Raw genomic sequence first — 22,500 nt, 5'->3', positions numbered from 1 at the left:
AGAGATGGGCAAGACTGCAGTGGGATGGATGGCTGCAGCAGTGTGCAGAGTGACATAGAGAGGAAGATCATAGCCTTTGGGTTTGAAGGAAAGATTGTTCAGGTGTGTTGGGGTATTGAGAGGGTCCAAATCTATGCCAGATGGTCTTTGGGACAACAAACTCATCATTCATGATTTAAAGATTATAAGTCAAATGTTTGCAGCATTTGCTTAAACTTTGCCACTGCATGGTTGTAAGAACTATACCCTATTAATGCATTATTTAGTGCATAATACAGTAGCCACGGCTATTTTAAAGCACTTTAGGGCAGTTAAGTGAATGGTATAGACAATTATGTAATGCAGTGGTGCATCATGACGATCTAGGTGACCGTACATTGCTGTAGGACACAGAGAGTACATTAAGCTCTACAACTATGTCTGTCTGTATATTCACAAACATAGGAAGTCTCCTGGAGTATGCAGTGTATACAAAACGTTTGGAACATTCTAACAGCTTTGCTCAGCTTGTCCTTGGTTTCAGTCTGGCCCTTGTGCACGAAGCTGACACACGTTTTCAATCACACATCACAAATACAGTAGCAGTGGCTTTAGAGCAGTGGCTAGCTCTGCCTTTCTTTGTCTCACAGCATAACGGTGACTCTTTTTGTTCACTCATTTATGGGAACTTCCTAGTTAACCCTCAGGTTATTTCACCTCAGGGTATTTTATCTTCATAATTAGATTTAATGAGTTGCATTGCTTCTCAGCAGTGCACAGATTCAAGCAGAAAACAACAACAGAGATTTGTCACATTGTGGATGGGTCTATATATAATTTTTCCACGTCATGCCATCGTTTGCTGTGAACTCTTTAACACAGCCCAGTGCTATAATCAAGCTGGTGGATGTGATGTTTCGTCACACATTCCTTAAGTGCCAACTAACTCCATGAACCCACCATGACTAAGCTACTTTGGGCTGAGAGTGTGTGTGCCTTCATGGTTCATCCCATGTGCAAACCAATGTGTTTCAGTGCTGACAATTGCGATTGATTCACCATGACCTGATAGAGATTCACAGTATATATGTGCACAGTCATGCTGTTCTGTATTGCTTATGTAAGTCGTGGATGAGTAGTCCTCACATTTATCTTCTGGGGTTATGACTGTCAACATTTTAATATATGCCGACGTTTCTTTGGATTCCAGAATGTGACAGAACAAGGCATTTCATGGTAACTTCTTTTCTATAGGTGAATGCAAAAAGATTTTTCCCCTTTGTGCCAGAGTTCTAGCTCAATAAAAAAACAATACAAATGCATACAAATGAAAACCAAAACAAAGTCATTTTTGAATGACATTTTTGTTTAAAAGTTGGCTGTTGCAGTCCGGCTGTTGTTTAAAAGTCAGCAGAATGTCTGACAGGGATATTGTCTCCAAACGGGTCACATCTCAATTACTTAAACAGGAACATTCCTTGAACATTCATTCCATGAACATTCCTTTATGGAGTAGCCTGTAAACAAAGATTAAATGAGCCAGCACTGCAAAACACAGGGAGAGAAAGAAAGAGAGAGTAAGAGAAAGATATAAGGAGAGAGAGAGCGTAAATGATAGTGAGAGCGAGGGAGGAAGGGAGAGAGGGAAGGAGGGAGGGAGAGAGGGGGAGAGAGAGCGTGAGCTCTGTTGCAGGCTGGAATCTGTTAATTGATGCAGGGAAGCTCTATCATGCTGAAAACTGGTTCTGGGAAGGTTCTTCCTCCCCCATGTTTGGATGGATGTCATCAGCCACCAGACCCTATGAGAATGATGATGGAATGTTTAGCAATAGGATGACAATGATAGGCAGCTTTAAACAGCTGTGTTTTGCATGTGTGCATGTGTGTGTGTGTGTACGTGTGTGCGTGCGTGCGTGCACTTGAAAAATGTTTGGGGGTGTACAGCAGAGATAGATGAAAAATGTACTGTAGTATTTGGTTGATACAAAAAACAACATTATGGACAGCTGGTTGTTACTGTCCGGTTTCTTATTAATTGAGACATCAATCCAGCTCCCTTGACTCATGAACCTCAGTGCCCCCCTAACACCACCACCTCCATATTGTTTGGATATCAGACCTGCGTAGGATGCTATTCATGCACTACAGTCGTACAGTGCAGAGGTTCTTTTGACTGTGTAGCTGTGAATGGACAATTGGATTAAAGTGGGGACTGAGCTGAACTTAGCCATGATGGAGAGCTGGTTTTTAGGTCTGAAACAGGAGCTCACTGCTCCTCAGAGGCGGGAGAGAGAGAAAGAGGGAAAGAGGGAGAGAGGTGGAGGATGAGATCCCAGCGGCAATGGTTGGTCTTTCATGCTGAACGCCCCAACAAGAGCAGGCACCGAGAACTGAGAAGGAGCTGTGCCATATGGGAGTGATTATAGATGTGTGTGTGTGTGTGTGTGTGTCTGTGTCTGGTCAATACCCACCCCTCTAAGCAGGACTGCAGGGGCAGACTGCTAACACCACATGGCCCTGACCTGCAAAGACGACATGGAGAAAGTTTATTTTTTCCATTACTTTTAGTCACTTTTAATGGCACATGTGTGTTCTCCAAGTCAGCTAAGTTTCAAGCATAGCCAACAGTTTGTTTGCTTATTCAAGTCACCAGTCAGTACACTGATGACTCTGATCTGAACTGAAGAAGGGAAAGTGCAAAAGAGAAAGCACATGAGAGAGAGAGAGAGAGAGAGAGGGAGAGAGAGAGAGAGAGAGGAAGCGGGAGAGAGACGAAGCAGAAAATGAACAGAGGAAGAAAATAAGCAAGAGCACACTTTGATTCTGATTGTTGCTTTGGTAAGAGAAATTTATGATTTTTTGCCTACTTTTAAGCGATCTTTAAAGTATTTTTCCGTTGAGCTTCTCCTGCCGGAATGTTGCCCTTTTGATGTTCTTTTTGTTGTGATCATAGCAGGCATAAATAATGAGCACACATTACGTCCAGGCAGCCGTGTCCTACTGGTTAGCACTTCGGACCTGTAACCGGAGGGTTGCCGGTTCGAACCCCGACCAGTAGGCACGGCTGAAGTGCCCTTGAGCAAGGCACCTAACCCCTCACTGCTCCCTGAGCGCCGCTGTTGATGCACAGTTGAATGCGCTGTGATTAGTGTGTGCTTCACCTCACTGTGTGTACACTGTGTGCTGTGTGTGTTTCACTCATTCACGGATTGGGATAAATGCAGAGACCAAATTTCCCTCAAGGGATCAAAAGAGTATATATACATACATACATACATACATATACATACATACATCCTTACAAAGAGATGAGCTGTCATTCAAACCCTTTATACACACAATGCCAAAAACAGACAACTACACTATTCGCTCCATACAGATTCACAAATACCAAGCAAATAGGATAAACATGTTATTTTTGGATCCAAAATTGCAATTTTCCATGACAAATATTTGTTTCAGCCTCCCCAACTCTATGTTTTGTCATGGCATAATGACACGATGACAGAATTATAGGCAGTTTATAGGCGGGCTGTTCATATGTCAGGGTCTGGCACAGCATCCTCCTAGTGCTGGGACTCAATCCAGACTGGCTGAGCACTCCTCCAGCTCCACCCGGCAACCATGCCCTCCCTCCCCTCCAGACCAGCACCTCACACCGAGATGAGACCGTGCCCAGGACCGGGACCGTCCAGCGATGGCTGACAGCTCAGTCACCTGGCTCCCGGCTGCCCTATCAGGGAGGAGGGTAGAGGGGTGGAAAGGGGGGTTAAGTAGCTGGCACACGCTCCCGGCGGGGTTAATGATTAAGTGGAGGGCTGGAGCAGGAGGAAGGGTGGGGGCAGGAGTCTAGTGGTGGTAGGGAAAGAGACTTGTGTGTATGTGTGTGGAGGGGTGGAGGGTAGGGTAGGGTAGGGCAGGGGGGCGTGAGCCCAGGCTGCCGTGTTTAAATCCAGCTGGCCACTCCGCCGGGAATGTAATCCATATGTGTGCCGTGAGTTCAGCTGCAGGAGAGAGGGAGAGAGGCAGAAAGACAGAAAAAAAGAAAGAAAGAAAGAAAGAAAAGACATTACCCTGAGATTGTTTCTGCTTTGGGTTTTTTTTTTTTTATTTCCCCTCCCCTCCTAGAAAATTCCACTCATACTAGGCCCCTGCACTCTGGCAAAGCTTTCGCAGTCCACACAGGGAGAGGGAGAGAGGGAGAGAGAGAGAGAGAGAGGGAGTATATACCAACAGACAGTGGGGACAGAGAACGTAAAAGTGTGCCTGACTCGCTGGAGAAACATTTGCAGAGGATGCGAGAGGGGGAGCAAAACAGGGAGGAAGAACAAAGAGGAGAAAGAGGAGGAGAAGAAGAAGAAGAAGAAGAAGAAAGATCAGTGAGGTAGGTCCATTCCTTTCAGCCCTTTTCTTGGCCATTGTTCTTTGTGAGGGCTATTCAGTGGAGCCAACAGCAGCAGCAGCAGCAGCAGCAGTCCTTCTCTGGTCTGCTCTGCACAAGCACCATCTGGATGGAGAGGGACGGGGAGCACATGCGGTGCACGAGGAGTGGAGCGGAGCACGCCAGACAGGGTGGAGGGGGTGGAACTGGCCAGCCAGGGCAACACTAGGCTCCTATGCAGGCACATGGAAACCATCCCTCAGTGAACAGCAAAGAATAGAAGCATAACACTTTGCAATGATCAGTTTTTGTTTGTAGACATGTATGTCTCTTTGCATTTTGACACTTGCGTTTGTGTGTGAGCGATGCAAGTAACACTTTTTTGAAGTGAGTGTGAGTTGGTAACCGTGAGCATGCACGCAGTGAACCTGTTTCATTCGGATATATGAAATGCTCCTTGAGCTGTTAATGGCTAACCAGTGCATTCAAAAGTCAACCTCCCATGGCTTTGCACAATTGGCCTGTCCCACTGTTTGTTTAGACCTTGAGTCACTTGCCCAGCTCCGATATCGGGCAACGAGCAAGCTCAGGTCAGATCTGGAACTTCATGTTCTTTTTCACCTGGATAGTGACGTCATTATCATGGGTAGATTACTTTACGTGTGGAGGTTCTACTTATAGTCACCAGAAATATTTGGCTGTAAAAACAGTTGTTTTGCAACCGATTGATAAGGTGCTACCTTGAACAAATTGATTGACTTTTGAGAAGAGTCCTCTCTCTTTCTCTCTCTCTCTCTCTCTCTCTCTCTCTCTCTTTCTGACCCTTGGCCTTGGCTCCTTGTAAAACACTGCTGCTAATTGTTGGCAATCTTACAAACCTGATGACCTGCTGGGGTAAATCATCAGCGAGGCCTCTGTTGTTTGTCAGAGGCTGCTCATTCCAAAGGTACGGGAGAGTCCACATAAACTTCAGTTTGCCTCCAAAGAGACCAATGCTGCTACTGTGTGGGCTTTGGTGTCTGGAAGAAAAGCGCATTTTCTTTCATGCATTATATATATATATATGATACTGGTAAAATAGATCCCAGATATTACTGCAGGGAAGTAACATCACAAGCCCATGTGGGTTTGGCTAGTAGAACCAGAAGAGAAGTAAACAAAACGAGTTGTTAAATCATTAAGCCCACTATCAAAAGAGTATTTTCATTAATTAATAGATTTCTAAGCTAGTCATTTTACATGAAGTGAGATAATTAATCATAGTTCATAGTTAATAATGCATTCCACTGATGTTCTTTGGCCTCCATAGGCTTTTGTGTGTGTGTGTGTGTGATAGAGAGAGAGAGAGAGAGAGAGAGAGAGAGAGAGAGAGAGAGAGACCAAAACAGTTTTCAGGAGGAGTTGTGGCTATATCATTTGTCCTTAAGGACATTGTGGCCCCTGGGTTAAACTGGGAGGAAAGCGCTCAGAAATGTGGGAGTCTTCAACTCTGCCCCACTACTCCTGGTCTTGGCAAACAGAGCCTGGGCCTGGCGTCCTCCCGTTGGAGGAATGTCTCTAATTTAAACATAGTTCACTTGAGCTCAAGTTCACACTCCCAATAGTCAAACAGACACGATTTGCTACATTGCCCCCTACCCCACCCCCCCACCTCATCCCCACTCAGTACTCCTCCTTATGTGTTGTACTTAGATGAGTTTAAACAGCGGTGCCTGGGCAGGTGTGACCTTTAAGTGCTGCTGATCCATACAGATGCCTTGTCCTACAATTCCCATACTCCCCTGGTTCGTAGTCCTTTCAGACCGCAAATCCTCAGTGCTTGTCTCTGTCTGCTCCAGAGATAATGGCACTGTTAGCGTGAGGAAGATGTTTACAACTGTGAAGAGAAGAGCCTGTGATGGATGAAGATGTACTGTAAGCAAGACTCTTCTATGAGGTTCTCTCACTCCCACATGAGTAAGTGCTCTTCCCCTCAAAGCAGGTGTCACCTGAAGGCAGACACCAGAGATAGCGCCCCAAGAATAGATGTAATCAGTTAAGTTGGAGCAGGCAAAGGAGGGATCTGTTTTGTCATACTAGCGCTGTAACAACTCTTCTGGTCTTTCTTTGCTATCCAAAGACAGACAGATATTTTGTCGAAATAGAGCCCCCCCCCCGTTTATGTATCCTGGTATTTCAGTGCTCTGGTGAACACAAAAATGTCAACGGAATTAAACACTGTCACATTTACATGTGTTTATGTCTCAAAGGTCATTGTAACATTCAAGTGATGTTTGTTTACGCGAGTGGTCCAGCAGAGCCTTGTCGCTTACAGAATCTGTAATGCACCAAAAACCTCCGCCTCACCTCCCTTCCTGCACATCACAGAGCTGGCTGCCTGCCGCGTTTGTCCCACCAGCAAACTTCCCAAAAGTTCACCTGGCAGGTAATCTGTGCGTGACATCTGTTGTGTCTGCTGACATGGCCTACATTTTCCTCTCTGCATCCCTTCCTGCCTGAGTGACTGCCCGCATGCCTGCCCACCCGGGGAACAGATTGGCACTGTTGACTCTTTGGCTGGCCGATTGCTTGGTCAAGCGCAGATCTGATTGGACGGGTCAGCAGAAGTAGGTTGGCTATGGGTGGGGGGAATAAACGCTGGCCTGTTTGAGTCTTCAGTGGCATGCAGGTATGAGGAGAGGTTAGTCTGCAGGGTGCCGAATCACCTCTGTACCAGAATCAAGAAATCATGATGATTTGCTCAAAAAATCCTTCCACTTTCATTGTATGAGTTGTGAACCCTGTTGTTTCATCTGCTTCATAAGCACTTATCGTTCAGCTTTCATTTGACAAAATGAAACATTCCTTCATTTAAAAAAGACAGAAGATATTAAAGCGCACAAAGAACTCGATGTTGTGTAAAAGCCTGCTTTTTTTTAGTCGGGCGGCTCCAGAGGTTTTCGAATCACTCCTCTGCGTTATCTTTTCGAATCATCAAATCTAGCCGTGAGTAATGCTGAGTGCACCAAGGACAGAATAGCAAGTGAATACCAGACTGGCTGTCACCGCTTGACTTAAGGAGAAAAACATGTTTACTCTGCTGAGGCTATCACAGACAACAAGTGCTGTGAAGAAATGCCAGTATACAAGCTGAAAGCGGTTTGAGTTGCACGTTTAGACGTTTAAATAGTGTGTGCAAGGTGTCTTTGTCTTTTTTCTGGGCTGCTTTGGTGTCAATTGCTCCATGTTACATCAGCCTGACCCTTTATTTAGTTAGCGCAGCTCTCTCTTATGTGCTGTTACGAGTGTGGTTTGTATGGGTGCTCGGAAGAGTCAAACTACCTAGTCACACAGTCACTGAAGGTCCTGCTTAGTGTTCCCACATTTCCCATTTTGGTATGACAAACATCTAATATGTGTGAGCTAAAATTAATGTTAGTAGTGAAACTAAAAAGAACCATATGTATAACATTTTTTAATCACTCAGTCTGTAAAAATGCTGGAGTGATTTGTTCACAGAGACCCCAGCTGTAGTTTGTATTTATTTTAAGGTTTGAAGTCCTTGACCTTTACCTGCCAGGCCATCCTAGGGAAAGAAATTGCGATAGTAATGGAACATCCAGTGAACAACGAAAAAAGGAACATAAAAACAAAGGATTAATATGATAAACACACAAGAGTATTCTCTGTAATCCCTTTGGGTTTGTGCTGATGGGAATTGAACATGGACAGATTGGACTGTCTGAGTGCTGCACCGCAGAAATGCATGTAGAGAAAGCTGACCATGGCTGGAATATGTGCTGTAAGACATTAACAGGCAGATCAATCACTATTTGTGGGATTTTGCCCTAATTTGCCTGCATTTGACTTCTCAAAGTGCAGCTCTCTGCCACATTTAGTTTGGTAGACAATATAGAAGAGTTTATCAGCACCCACTGAAACATATTAAGCCTGCTACTGCTGTAAGGAGGAGGGGGGATGGGGTGTGTGTTGGAGGGGGAGGGGGGGTGTATAAGCTACTGTTAACATTATGTCGCTTGAATCTGCCATCACACAGTAGGGAGCTAGGAGGCAGGTTTTAGGTTGGAGTGTATCATGCAATGGTTTGATGGTTTCTTACTTTGGTCCAGCAACTACTTTTCAACTGCTTTTCAATCTCTGTTTGTGGAAAGAGCCATTTCAGCGTTCTTTCTCATTTTGTACTTACAGTGTACATCGGACTCATGGATTCTGAATTACTGCCTGGTTGCTCCAGTGAACAATAGCCTAAGAGGTCTATGTCAGATAATTACATACTGTTGACCTGTGCACAGGTATAGTGAGAACTTACGGATTTGCTGTGCTGTTATTGAGGAAAAGTAGTGGTGTGTGGAGAGGGGTCTTAAGGCAAGGCAACTGGATGCACCGCATGCAACTCTACACCACTGGGTATTGATCTGCGCAAATGCATCATACAAATCAATACATGCAGACTAGACTTAATAGCTTGTTATCATGAATTAGACATGGATACCAAGTACATTGCATCCCTCTGAGGATTATAAAAAAAATGCTCTGGGCTTTTACACAGTTACACACACACACACACATACACACACACACACACAAACTGAGAGAGAGAGAGAGAGAAAGTGATGTAACTCTAGCCATTAGGAATATTGAAGTGGGGAACTCCCTGTATCGCTTACTGAAACACACTTCCGAATAGCTCCAGGACAGGCAGAATAATAAAATAAAAAAATCAGCAGGAGCTTTTCTTTTCTTCTTCTATTCGTCCATTGTTTTCTCACACTTACTCTCTCAATCTTTATTCTTTGCATTTTTATTTCATTGAATGTCCACCTTTTGGAATGACTATGTTTTATATTTTGGTGACAAACATCAGCCTTTGACCACTTGATCTAGTTGGACACACACAGGCCTACACAACTCAGTGTTTTCTGCCTGCATAGCAATGACGGGTGGACCTCAAGGGGATTCGATGCCATCTAACTCTCTCTACATTTAACTGCCACACAGTTGTTTTTGTTGAATAAGAAATTGTTTCGTTAGAAGCATCATGATATTGTAATATGCGGTTGGAGAAAGGGAACGAATGGACAACCAAAATGTACATGTAGGAAAGACAAACCACTGTGGATCCACCTCTGGCTTGAGGATGGTTGTAGTCTTCGGACGCTTGTTTTTGGGATATTCTGAGAGATACTTGTCTTTTGCTTCAGCAGTTCACCCAAGCCATCCATCATATTTTACATCTCATGTCATGCTTAGTACTCATTTCCTGTCCAAGACGAATAAATCAAATATGCTATTTTGAACAATCTTCACAATTATTCCCATGTAGATCTGTAATTTCACTGTAACTAAAGGTTACTTTGGTGGAGACGAACTATTCATCAGACTCGCTCTATATTCTGCCTGTTAGTCATTGTGAGCAACTTGACTGGACTCTTTAGAAGAGAATGACTGTTGGGAACAGGGCCTCGGACATGATTGGAAGTGTGTCTAACGTCGGTCTGAATGACATAGTGGAGCTTTAATATGGCCATCAGAGCCTGAGACCGAGCCCAGTGCTTTTTATTGCTGAGCTTGTTTGAGGATGAATTATGGATTTAATTATGACTGTGTGCTGGAGAGAGAGAGAGACAGAGAGAGAGAGAGAGAGAGAAAGAGAGAGAGAGAGAGAGAGACGGGGGGTATTGGTGTGCAGCTACAGCATGGTGCAGATTAGAATGGACGGTGCTGGATGGTTTTTGCTGTATGGGTCACAACGAGAGGGGTGGCGGTGGACATGGGTGGAGCGTTCAGATTTGCTGCACCTGAGTGGCTGACATCCTTGTTCTCCCTTCCCCCTGCGACCCCCATCTCCTATCCTGTCCAAGGTCCAGGCTGACATGGCTATTCCCAAGGGGGAGTCTTGGTCATCACTCTCTCTCTCTCTTTTTTAGCATTGGGGGGGGGGGGGGGGGGGGGGGGGGTGGCAGCGTGTAACCACATCTCAATCTGGGCTCTGGCAGACAGGTCCTGCGTCCTGCATGCATCTGTGGTCTTAAGTGCCTCCAGCGGGAAAACGAGGGGTGAGCGGCGAGAGAGAGTGAGAGAGAGAGAGGGAGAGAGAGAGAGGAGAGAGAGAGGGAGAGAGAGAGAGGAGAGAGAGAGGGATGGAAGGACGAAAGGAGAGGTAGGGAGGGAAAGAGAGAGAGTGAGGGAGAGAGAGAGAGAGAGAGAGAGACCCTGCAAGCAAATAAGCTGAGTTGTGCAGTTCTGGTTGTGCCGGAGAGCTCATGAGGGAGATACAGCAGGAGGTAGAGCACAGGGACACAGGATAGATAGAAGGAGAGAGAGATAGAGAGAGAGGGAGAGAGGAGAAGAGCGTGTGAGAGAGAGGAGGTGGGGGATATACACAGAGAGACTGGCTAGGCAACAGCATACATTCTCAAGGAGAGAAAGGAGGACAGCAATTATTACAGCCAACAGCCCGCGAGGCAAGCAGGCAGGCAGGCAGCCGTATAAGGGGCTCCCTCTGGCACTCTTTCACCAGCTGCTTCCCAGCATTCTCTCCATCTCTCGCTGTCGTCCACTGCCCGTCCTGTGCAGTCCATCCCCAGGCTGGCTTCTATATGACTGATCCGGGGGACGATGCTGAAGTTCCGAGCCGACCGGAGGGTAAGGTAGGTGGGGAGGAGAGGAGAGGAGAGGAGTGGAGGATGGTGGGGTGGGGGGTGATTGGGTCTCTACGCCCACTGGTCCTGGAGGACAGTGACGGCAAGGCAGGAAGGTGAAGTTTTATTGTGGGGGGGGTGGTGATGGTGGTGGTGGTGGTGGGGGGGTGCACTAGCAGCTGCAGCGGAGGGGAGAGAAAGTGAAAGCCGTAGATTAAGGAGGACGACTGCAATGCAGTGCTGGAGGGAGCCGGGGAAGGTGTCTTGTTTTTTTTCCCCTCTTTCCCCTTTCTCCGAACATGTGTTTGTGTTAGGCAGCGTGACGTGCGGAGTGTGTCTGAGATTCATGAGCGGGATCTGTGTATGTGTCTGTATGTGTCTGTATGTGTGTGTGTGTGTGTGTGTGTGTGTGTGTGTGTGTGTGTGTGTGTGTGTGTGTGTGTGTGTGTGTGTGTGTGTGAACATTTCCATGTGCACTTCTGTTTGTGCAGTCACATTCATTTTCTGCCTTAGCCCTGGTCTGTGTGCAGAGGGCTGGCTTTTGATGATCTGAAACCATGTGTTTACCTGTGGACTGTTTTTGATACACAGTTGAAATAATGGCTTTGAAATAAAGGCTCTGAAATCTCAAATCTACATTCTCCTCTGTTTATGTCCTGATGTTATGTAATGGCAAGGTTGTGCAGCATACACTAATTTATTTTCCCTTTGGAGCGGCAAAGCAACTCCGCTTTCTATATAGGTTTGTAGGTTAGGCACTTCCAAGCATGCTCAGTAGCGAGACCCTATGAGACCACGCCAGAGACACCACTGCTTTTGCTGTCAAGCGCTCAAGCTGTCTGCTTTTTATCAAAAAGGAAAGTTGTGTTGTTGTGTATGTGTGTGTGTATGTGTGTGTGTGTGTGTGTGTGTGTGTGTGTGTGTGTGTGTGTGTGTTTTGGAAATACTAGTCACTGGTGTGTGCTGTGTTGGTGGGGAGAGGTGCATGCCTTCAGCCTGAGAGTGTTCTTGGCCGGAGTCCACTGTCCTTTCACCTGTCAGTGTATGTGTGTGCATGTGTTTTCGTTTGGGGGATTGAGGCAATGCAGGCCGCCTTTGGAGGCTGCTTGTGTAGATGCCACATATCCTGGGAAGTAGGCCCATAACTCTTAGCCTCTCCAGGGGCACTTCAAAGCCCCTTGTGAGGGAAAAATAATGCCAAGCGGGAGAAGGGCACGTGTTGTTTCTTGGCAGCCGAAACCACCATGCCTCTCCCTGTCATGGGCCTACAATCCCCTCTTGCAGACCCAGCTGATAGCAGACATACACAAACATGTGTGGTCCAAAATAGGACTACAACTCCCATGCTGCTTTGCACGGGAGTGTTTTGACTAACACCACTGGCCTCAGTGCCAGATCCCCGGTGTTGAGCCCTACCCTCAGTAGCCAGATAAAAGCCCACGTTGGTGCCCACAGGTGAGAGTCTACCTGCTGCTGGCAATGCTAACCACCACCTGAAGTCCAGCCTGCTGTTGCCACCACTTGCTTCTACACGATGTGCAGTGTACCTTAGAGAGCCCTGTACGATAGGGTGCAAGATAACATAACACCTTATCCCCTGTGTGGCTCTGTGACTAAAGGAAAGATCATGTTTTCAGCTTCTCCCAGCGAGGACAGTAGAGCCAAGAAGCTGCCGGAATAAGCAGACAGTCTATGACTCTGCGACACTGTTGTGACACTGTTTGTCTGTTTTGTCCATATCTATACACGGGTTTCCCATTTACCAACTAAACTAGATGCACGCGCAGCCGTGGGGCAGAAGACGCTTGGTGGCCGTCCACAACGTTATAAACTTAACCTAAATAGTCGGCTGCTGTAAGCTACAATCGGATTTTTTTGTATACCCCTGTTGTCTCAATGATGATAACATCTCATTTCAGGCTATATTTCAGAGTTTGCCGTTCATTTTTATTATTAATATAACATCGTATTTTGTTATTTTTGGCGAAGACATGCATTCCGTTAGGGATATTGAACATATTGAACATTCTCTAACCATCGTGATTTCGAATTGGTGCAGTTTTCACCACAAAAACTCATTTTATTCTTTTCATGGAGAGCACTGCTCTATGCTGTTCTATGGTGCTTTCTGCCTCTTAGTTGTGCACACATGTTTTCGTGACGTTGCATAGAAATCCATGTATATGAAAGCAACACATCAAGTGCTTTTATGTACCCTGTTGCTGGAGGAACTAGCATATATTCAATACAGTGAAATCTTTATAGGAAGTACATTGCTGAGCAGAGACTGCTCCTGATTCAAAGGTGATTGGTGTGTCTTGAAATTGAAATCGTCCATATGACGATTGACCGTTATACGTGTCCCCACATACACACACAAACAAACACACAAAGCGTAAATTAGTGAAGTTCCGTTGATGGAGTCTGACCTCATAATTAGCCCTGATGAATTATTAAAAGTGTTTGACTGCTGAGGTGTTATGATCAATACGCCTTTTACATTTGTTCCCTCCACTGACTGACTGACTCTCTCTCTCTCTCTCTCTGTCTCTCTCTCTCTCTCTCTCTCTCTCTCTCTCTCTGTGTTGCTATTGACATGTGTGGATCCCACATGAGCTGTTTTGATGGGTGTTTAGATTTTAACTGACTTTCTGACCCTTTCTCTCCCTTCTTCTTCCCTCTCTGCAGTCAAAATGACCAAAATGGACCACCTGGACACCCAGTGATCCAGAGCCATTTGGAAGAGAGTGTTCATCTTCAGAAAAGCCTGTGAGTAAAATCTTACTGTCTCATGTTTACACTCCTACTGCTAAATAAAAGATGCTATTTGCAACCTCGAAAGACATAAAACTGTGTTCTGTCCCATGTTCTGCCCATCGATCTGATCATCATTCATAATGGATACAATTGTGTTCTCCTCATGCCTGAGCTAGCCTAGGTCAGTAATGATGTGGTCAAGGGATACTGCCACGGGTTTGTATGCTGAGTGCTGAGGCTATGGCTTCTCCAGGATGCTAAGCTAATTATGACAGCCATTATGGCTGCCATTTTCGCCTCCTCTGTGTCCACTGCTATCATGCCCATCCCAGAATCTTTCTGTCCATTAATATTTCAGGAATACAAGGCACCATTACCATCATAAAGAAATGGCAATCACTGCCATACAGCAAATGTTTTCTTTGTCCAAGGCGTGTTATCTGATGCTGAGGAAATCTTTTGTCTGTGTAAGAGATTAAAGAACGATTACCTCGGGGCACCCACACCCTCCTCTGAACACCTAAGAAAACAAACCACAGATGACAGTATAACACCACACCATAAACACACACACACACACACACACACACACACACACACACACACACACACACACACACACACACACACACACACACACACACACACGCACACACACACACACACACACACACACACACACACACATACACACAGATCTGGCAGAAGCCTTGATCTTCACCTGTAACCTTATATATAATTTCTATGAGGAAATTTCCAAAAGGGTTGCTTGTACTGGACCCTAATGCTCATATGAGAGCAATTATTAAGACTAGGCACAATTCATGTCTTCTATAATGCAATTTTTGATTGAAATCTCTGGTGCCCCTGCTATGGGCTAAGACAGTAACACATAACATATTGCAGTAGATTATCCTCTGTAATCTGACTCGGGTGAATATTACAGTGTGTAAAATGAAGTGGCTCCGGGACGTGTCTCCAGGGAGATGCTCGTAAATCCTTGAGTAGTGCTGGTCAGCGAATCCGCGGGCGGGCAAGCGAGCTCAGGGCCTGACGGGAGAGATCGATACATTGACCAGAAGACTGCAGACGCACCTCTGCCTCCTCTCACTAGTTCTGACGCGAACTCTGACTCATTCATTCTCTCTCTGTCTGTCTGTCTCTCTCTCTCTCTCCCTCTCTCTCTCTGATCCCTCTCTCCCTCTCTCTCTCTGATCCTTCTCCACCAAGCTTTCCACTCCAATCACATTCCTTGCAAAACCCATTGGCTGTTTTTAAACTGCAACCTCAGTGGGTGCGGCCTGCTTGCTCCCTGCCAGTCGGGGCAGTAAAAATAGCCGCGGCTCCTTCCCATGCTGCACTGCACTGCTCTCTTCCTCTCCGCTCCCCCTCTATCAATCAAAACGCACCACTCTCAAGGGAAAAGAAAGAAAATAAGACAGAAAGGGGAAAAAAATAAAGTAGTCGTCTCTTCAGTCTCTTCCGTGTGTGGGGGAGCATGAGAAGCAGATGATGTGGAGCGCGTAGGCTCAGTCCGGTTGGGAATGGCAAGGATGGTGCGGATAGGGAATGCTGCTGGGACTGATGGCGTGTTGTGGTGTGCGTGTGTCGGCAGGAGCAGGAACAGTGCTCTGGACATGAATGGCAAGGCGGGCCGGAGAGAGCCGGAGAACGGCACGGCCGGCACCAGCGCCAACGTCAACGCCAGCGCCGGACAAGGCAACGCCAACGGCAACAACATTGCCATGATGACAGAGGCACAGCCGGACACGCAGCCACCGCTCGCACGGGTCAGTAGAGGAGCACCGTTCTGCTAATGCAACTAGCTCACACACACACACACACACAAACTCACACACACACACACACACACACACACACACACACACACACACACACACACACACACACACACACACATACACACACACACACACACACACACATACAAACTCTTTTTGTCTTTGTCTCTTTCCTTCTTTTGCCTCTTCTCTCTCTCTTTCTCACACATACACACACACTGTCTCTCTCTCTCTCTCTTCTCTCTACACACTCAAACACAGGCACACACACTAAGAAACACACACACACACACACACACACACACACACATACACACACACATACACACACACACACACACACACACACACACACACACACACACACACACACACACACACACACACACATACACACACACACACACACATACACACACACACACACAAACACACACATGGTTACTTAGCCACATCAGCCCTAATGTGCTATCTTCTCTAGTGCCTCAGTCTGCTGCTGTAGTCTTCCTCTCTAGGCTCCTGTGACTCAGGACACATCATCACTGCTGGAGCTCTCCGTTCCTACAGCTCAAAAAGAACATCGCCGCTTCCGGAGTGTTCTGCGCTGACAGCCACTAACACAGCTTTACCGCTTCAACTCTGCACTGTCACAAGCCTCTCGTGTACCACTAGTGATGTGCTTTTTTCTTGCAGCTTACAGCAGCGTACACACACACACACAGACACACACACACACACACACACACACACACACACACACACACACACACACACACACACACACACAAACACAAACACACACACAAACACAAACACACACACACACACACACACACACACACACACACACACACACACACTGAATTCTGGTCTGTCACAGCCTTTGTTGCACTACTAGTCATGTGCTTCTTTATTCTTGCATCAGCACACACATACACACAGACATTTATGCTCTTTCTTTCTCTACTACCCCCCCCCCCCACACACACACACACACACAAACACATACACACACACACACACACACACACCACACATACACACACACACACGCACACACGCACACACACACCACTTGTGCTGATGCTAAGCTTGTCTTGCAGCATCCACATCATCTCAAGTGTAAGTCTCCACTTGACCTAAGTTTTACACCGGCACACACGTACTCAGGCGCCTTGTGTAACTGACGCTGCTGCTGTCTTTGTGGAAGGTCTTGTTAGAAGGGGATTAGAGTTTGTATGTTCTGTTATCCCTAAAGAGATCACTTGGCATCTCCTAATGTTTAGATTTGCATCAGGGGTTTTCCTCTAAAACAGTTAAGCCTAATCCTTGAGCTTGATTTTGTTTTCCGTAGAAAAGCAGAGAGAAACTCAGGATTAATGTTTGTTAAAACAATCAAGTTTCCTGGAAATTAGTCAGCTTCAATTACCCTCATCCCAAAAGCTGTTCTAAACAACCTTGTAGGGATCAAATATGCCTGAAAGTTTTGAGTTCCTCCATATGTCTAATTCATAACAAATAATAATGTTTGAATAATGTTTCATAATAATGTGTCCACTGTCCATATCATCATAACCAGCATGCTAGAATGGTGAAAACGGAAAAGTGGAAAACACACCCAGCAAAAGTTTTTTTTTTTTTTTTCACCAACATGCAAGTGGGGACCCAACTCTCTGACAAAGAAAAAATAAAAAACAGCTTTGATATTATTCTATCCTTGGTGAACCCAGAAAACACTTTGCAAACAGTTTCATTTCACTGCTGGTTTTGCTCCTGAAAGTTCGGAAACGGGCATCAATGGGCTCCTTTCCAAATGGACCTGCAGGGCAAATTCAAATTTGCTATCAGGTTCATCTGGGTTTGCCCAGGCTATTGGGAGGTGAGGACAGCACCTGGGTAGTAGAGTTGGTCAAGGACATACTATAGATTGCATACCTTGTTTTCCAAAACACGCAAGGAGACGTCTAGGTCCAGACAGGAGAAAAAGGGAGGAGAAGCCGCTCCTGACAATCTTATCTCTTAATCTTGGAATGTTCCGGCACAGAACAAAAGACTCCAGCAAAGAAGTTAAAAAAAAGAAAAAAGAAAAAACAATTGGGTTTTAAAAAACTTGTCTGCACAATTGATTTCCAACTAGCATCAGCTCAGGGTACTGTCAGGAGTCAGTGTTGAGTTGAATGAACTATTAGAGAAAGGCAATATTAAGAATATAAAGTATGTTTAGCTTAAAATAGCTTAATGAGATAATAGCTGCAGTATATCTGTAATGACTGGGCTGTTATGGGCATGATATGGTAGAGTACACATTTGAGAAGCTGAGATGGGGCCAAGTGTATAGATTTTTGGCTCATTTGATCTTTCCGACTGTTCAGGAAATGAATGATTTGGAAACTGAGTGAAAAGAGTGTTGCCATGTCACAGTGTAAACAGTCCGTCGTGAGCACAATGGTTTTCTATGCGACTTTATCAGTCCATAGTCATGGAGATAAGTCACAATGTGGCAACAGTGCCCGAAATATCAACCCGCTGATTTGTTTAGGATTTGTCTGTGGCTTCTGGCTGTGCTCTGCTGACTGTTGTGGTCACATGATGCGTTGTGTGAACACACAGGTGTGAAGGGGCCACCTAGCTGTTTTTCACACCCTCTTATAAAAGCACCTTGCAGCGCTCTGCTCTCTGTCTGAGCCATCTGTCAAAGTGCCAGTGAGTGTGTGTTTGTGTGTGTGTGTGTGTTTGTGTGTGTGTGTGTGTGTGTGTGTGTGTGTGTGTGTGTGTGTGTGTGTGTGTGTGCATCGCATTGCCACTTTGAGATTTCCTGTCCTGACACTTGTCCGTTCCGTGTCGTTTCAGGTTTCGCGCACGTCCAGGAAGGCAGCGACGTTTGGCAAGCGCTCCAACTCGATGCGCAGGAACCCCAAGGCGGAAGTCACCAAGCAAGGGTGGCTTCACAAGCAGGTAACTTGTAGAGTCAAGTGCCATGCTGTGACTTGGACAAACAGACCGTCCTCCTAGTCAAACAACCACGTCATCCTTGCAACTTCAAACAACTCTTGTACCTAGTCACAGGATTGTAGTGCATTCCATATCCCTGTGCTTGCAGGCAATAAAATATATTTTTTTCTTTTCCTTGTAGGCCAGCAGTGGTGTCAAGCAATGGAACAGACGCTGGTTCGTGCTGACTGATCGATGTCTCTTCTATTATAAAGGTATGTATTTCTGATTTAAAGTTCAATATCACATGAACGTTTTGGCAGTAAAGTGGCTGGGGAATTTTAGCCAATAAACAACCAGGATCATATCTTTCAATAATATATGTTTGTTTGTGTTAGCTCTGTTCCTTAGACAATCAGACAATATAAAACTGACACGTAAAGGCAACATATCACCTTGTAGCCATAACAATGTGAATACTGTGTCTTCCTTGTTTGTTTTGGCAACTATTGACTAAGATGACAAATTACATGATTACTGTAAGCACCTGCTTCTAAAATGTCCTATTAAATACAGTCATCTCCCCCACATATTGTGCCAAAGCGTTACATTGCCTTGTTTGGAACGATGGGTTGCTCTGTTGTTTTTGTAGACACTGAAATACTTTACCCACCCTCTGTGTTCTGGTTCACAACCAGACCAAGTGCAGATCTCAGATGCTTGTTGGACTGGAAATATTGTACAGTACATGGTACATTAGATTTGCTTAACTACAGTTCAAAAGGTGTTGTTTTGTTGTGCTAGGTATTAGCAATGGGGTCAAGGACAGGATCACTTTAAGTGATCTGCCTGCTGTGTTAATTTTATTTTGAGATGTGCTGTCAACACCAAGCGCCGTGCAGCATTGTCCAGCTCTAGCTCTTGCTGATGCTGCCGCGGGCAGGGGCAGAATGAGGTCATCTGCTGGACAGAAAGCCGGCAGGGCCTGGGGCTTTGGTTTGGTCCAGAGACACTGTGACCTCAGAGGCATAAATATTCAAGGAGACTTTTCTCAAACTGCCACCCTGTCTCACCCAGCTATTAGAAACCATAGCATTTGAAATGATCAGTAAAATTGCCCATACTCACATTTTGCTGATGTATGCTGGTATTGGTTAAAAGGGTTAAAACAGTTGGTGGGAATGACACTGCAAGTATTATGTAGGTTGTAAATGTGATAAGCTATATGGTAATGTTTTTCAGCATATGTTCTCAGTACACTGCAAAGATGTTCTCTCGCCCTCCCTCACTCCCTGGTTATTCTCTCTCCTTCTCTGTGACTTTTCCTCCTCTCTCTCTCTCTCTCTCTCTTCTTATCCCTCTCTCTGTCTCTGTATTGTGTTAACGGCGCTGTCTCCTGGGCCGCTGCGGTGTCTGTGCGCTCTCCTCAGCCCCAGTAGTCGCTGTTGCACTTTTGAGACTGAGCGCGCTCCGTGGTGTCTCAGCTCATCAGCCGTCATCCCAGGGCCCATCCCAGCCCTCCTCCTCCTCCTCGCCCTTTAAAACGCAGACTTCAAAACGGCTCTCTGCGACTCCATACATAGACTCCTCACTTTCTCCCTCACACCCCACCAGTGTTGGGTGGTAGTAGTAATAGCAGTAGTAAACACAGTAAACAGTCTGGATGTTGGGGCCTGACTCGTAAATAGTGTCATATTGTTTCCATGATATTGTTTGGGTGTTATTTTTCTTCCCGCTAAATGTTGCATTGAACTAAAGAGGCCTGTAAATGTTTAGAGTGTGACCAGGAAGCACTGGACTGGACCACTGGACTGGACCACAGTCCTCTGACGTTGATACTGTGTGATGCAATGGGGATACGAGCGCTGACTATGGTGTCTTTTACACCCCCGGGACCTTCTCCTCCAAAATGTCACACTTCTGTTGTCCTGTGTGTGCGTGTGTGTGCGTGCGTGCGTGCGTGCGAGTGTGTGTGTGTATGTGTTTGTGTGTGTGCGCGTGTGTGCGTGCGTGTGTGTGTGTGTGTGTTTGTACGTGTATATGTGGTGTGCTTTGTCCTTAATGGAATCATTTTGGCTCCGCGTCCCTATCTTACCTGTCTCCTTGCTGTGAAGTGAGCCCTCTGGCAAACGTTGCAGTGTTTACACCTCACACCCACATGACCTGCTATTTAAATGCTCTGACATGACAAGTTGCCATCAGTTTAGCTCAGCTCCATGTCATGCTAGCAACGCTAAAGAGGAGTCTTGTTCAAATAATAGGCCCATACAGCACAATGGCCCCCTGACAGTCAATGGTACCAATAGACATCTGGTGTAAAGGGACTGGAGACATGGCCCTCTGCCTGTGTGTCTTGATAAGGGACTCAATGAATTTACTGCTCCAACAGAAAAACCTGAATAGAATGCTGCTATTTTTAAAGCTTGTCAATGAGTCCGTCCACTGCAGAGCTCCTCACAGTAATAGCTAACAAGTGGTTGTCTTCTGGTAAAAAGTCATATTTGGGTGGCGTAAGAGCTGACAAGTTATGATTTATTTACAAGTGCTAACACTCAACCAATTGATGTGGTACATCTTCCTTCAAAGACCTGCAGGCATGTGTGCATGCCTTTTTTATTCCGGACCGTGGAAGGAATGTGCCCTGCAGAGCCACAGGTTAAATGTACCTGGGGGGAACACAACCTTTCACCCCTCTTGCATGTGTGTTTGTGTGTGTGTGTGTGTGTGTGTGTGTGTGTGTGTGTGTGTGTGTGTGTGTGTGTGTGTGTGTGTGTGTGTGTGTGTGTGTGTGTGTGCGTGAGTGTGTGTGTGTATTCTCTGGGCCTATGTTGGAGTGGGTGTTTTGAGGTATAGCATGCTGCTGCTGGGCTGCAGTGTCCTGTCTGTGTCCATTCCAGTGTTTGTGTGTGTGTGTGTGTGTGTGTGTGTGTGTGTGTGTGTGTGTTCTCTAGAAACAGGAGCGTGACAAAATAAACATGTTCAGGTGCCGCAACCCTGAGAGTAGCAATGCATGCGACAGGCATGTTTGTGCGTTCTCCCGAGTATGTGAGCACGGTGTGATAGGAGAGCACTGTGTGTTCGCCGACCCTGCACTTTTGATGTTTTGGCAGACCACGGCAAACACGGAGGGAGAGCTTTGAACTCAGCCCCCCCGGAGCAAATGTACTAATAGCTTGGGGTTTGTCCTTGTCACCTTGTCAATCATTTTGTCCTTGTCACCCAAAGGTATCACAGTGGGGCAACATTTTCAGTCGTGGCAAAAACTATATCTATGCGTGTTGAATGCAAGGTGCCCAATCAAGGACGAGAGTAGAATCATTATTTGGAAATGCTCAGTTATTTTTTAGTATGATAATCAGTTACACTATTTAAAGGTAATCTACGTAAGAGTGACATGACACTGTCATAAACGTGTCATACTGTAAACATTATAAACAGGTCATAAACATTTATGACACACAACACTTCTCTTTCACTCGATTCTGTCAAGTGTCATTCGGTTTTTGTCATGACAAGTTAGGGTTAGTGACATTCTGTTTTTGTCATGACAAGTTATGACAGTGTCATGTCACTCTTATGTAGATGCCTTCAAGTAAAGTGTTACAGAATAATCTATCTATCCATGATTGTTATTTGCAGATTTGGAGTAAAATTGACAGCTTTATAATACATTAGTAAAAGTAATATTAATAGTAATAGTATTAGTACCGGTAATGGTGTTGCAGTGCAGTGTTGTTGTGAACATATAGTGGGAGATGGGCATCAGCTTAGACTCTCCTGAATAGCCCAAACTGCCCAGTCAGAAGGATGAGTGGGCTGAGAGCTGTGACTCATTCATTAATGATTTTCAATGTGCTTTCCATAGATAAACGGCCACACAGGAGATGTGCATCGATGGAGATGATAATAGGAAATGGAACTAAGAAAGGAGACATACAGTAGGATGAGTCGATGAAGCCATCTACAGGCTTAGCCATGTTTATGTTTATGGTATTTAGCAGATGCTTTT

The 22,500-nt window shown here is 45.6% G+C and overlaps 1 protein-coding gene across 9 annotated transcripts in view; it reads left to right on the top strand.

Annotated features, from left to right (window-relative positions):
- Positions 1–22,500, top strand: part of plekha6 (pleckstrin homology domain containing, family A member 6) — a 75,621-nt gene that overhangs the window by 23,900 nt on the left and 29,221 nt on the right. For 7 of the 9 annotated variants that reach the window (XM_042090941.1, XM_042090943.1, XM_042090942.1 and 4 more), the window contains exons 1-5: positions 3,965–4,363; positions 13,690–13,770; positions 15,374–15,548; positions 18,411–18,515; positions 18,694–18,766. In XM_042090941.1, the coding sequence (XP_041946875.1) occupies positions 4,275–4,363; positions 13,690–13,770; positions 15,374–15,548; positions 18,411–18,515; positions 18,694–18,766 (523 nt within the window). In that variant the 5' untranslated portion in view covers positions 3,965–4,274. Of the gene's footprint in view, positions 1–3,964; positions 4,364–10,578; positions 11,011–13,689; positions 13,771–15,373; positions 15,549–18,410; positions 18,516–18,693; positions 18,767–22,500 lie in introns of those variants that run through there. The other 2 variants (XM_042090940.1, XM_042090946.1) reach the window with 2 other exon arrangements.

The sequence above is a fragment of the Alosa sapidissima genome, chromosome 4, assembly GCF_018492685.1.
Source record: "Alosa sapidissima isolate fAloSap1 chromosome 4, fAloSap1.pri, whole genome shotgun sequence".
Classification (NCBI taxonomy): domain Eukaryota; kingdom Metazoa; phylum Chordata; class Actinopteri; order Clupeiformes; family Clupeidae; genus Alosa; species Alosa sapidissima.
This window is presented reverse-complemented; position numbering and strand designations above follow the sequence as displayed.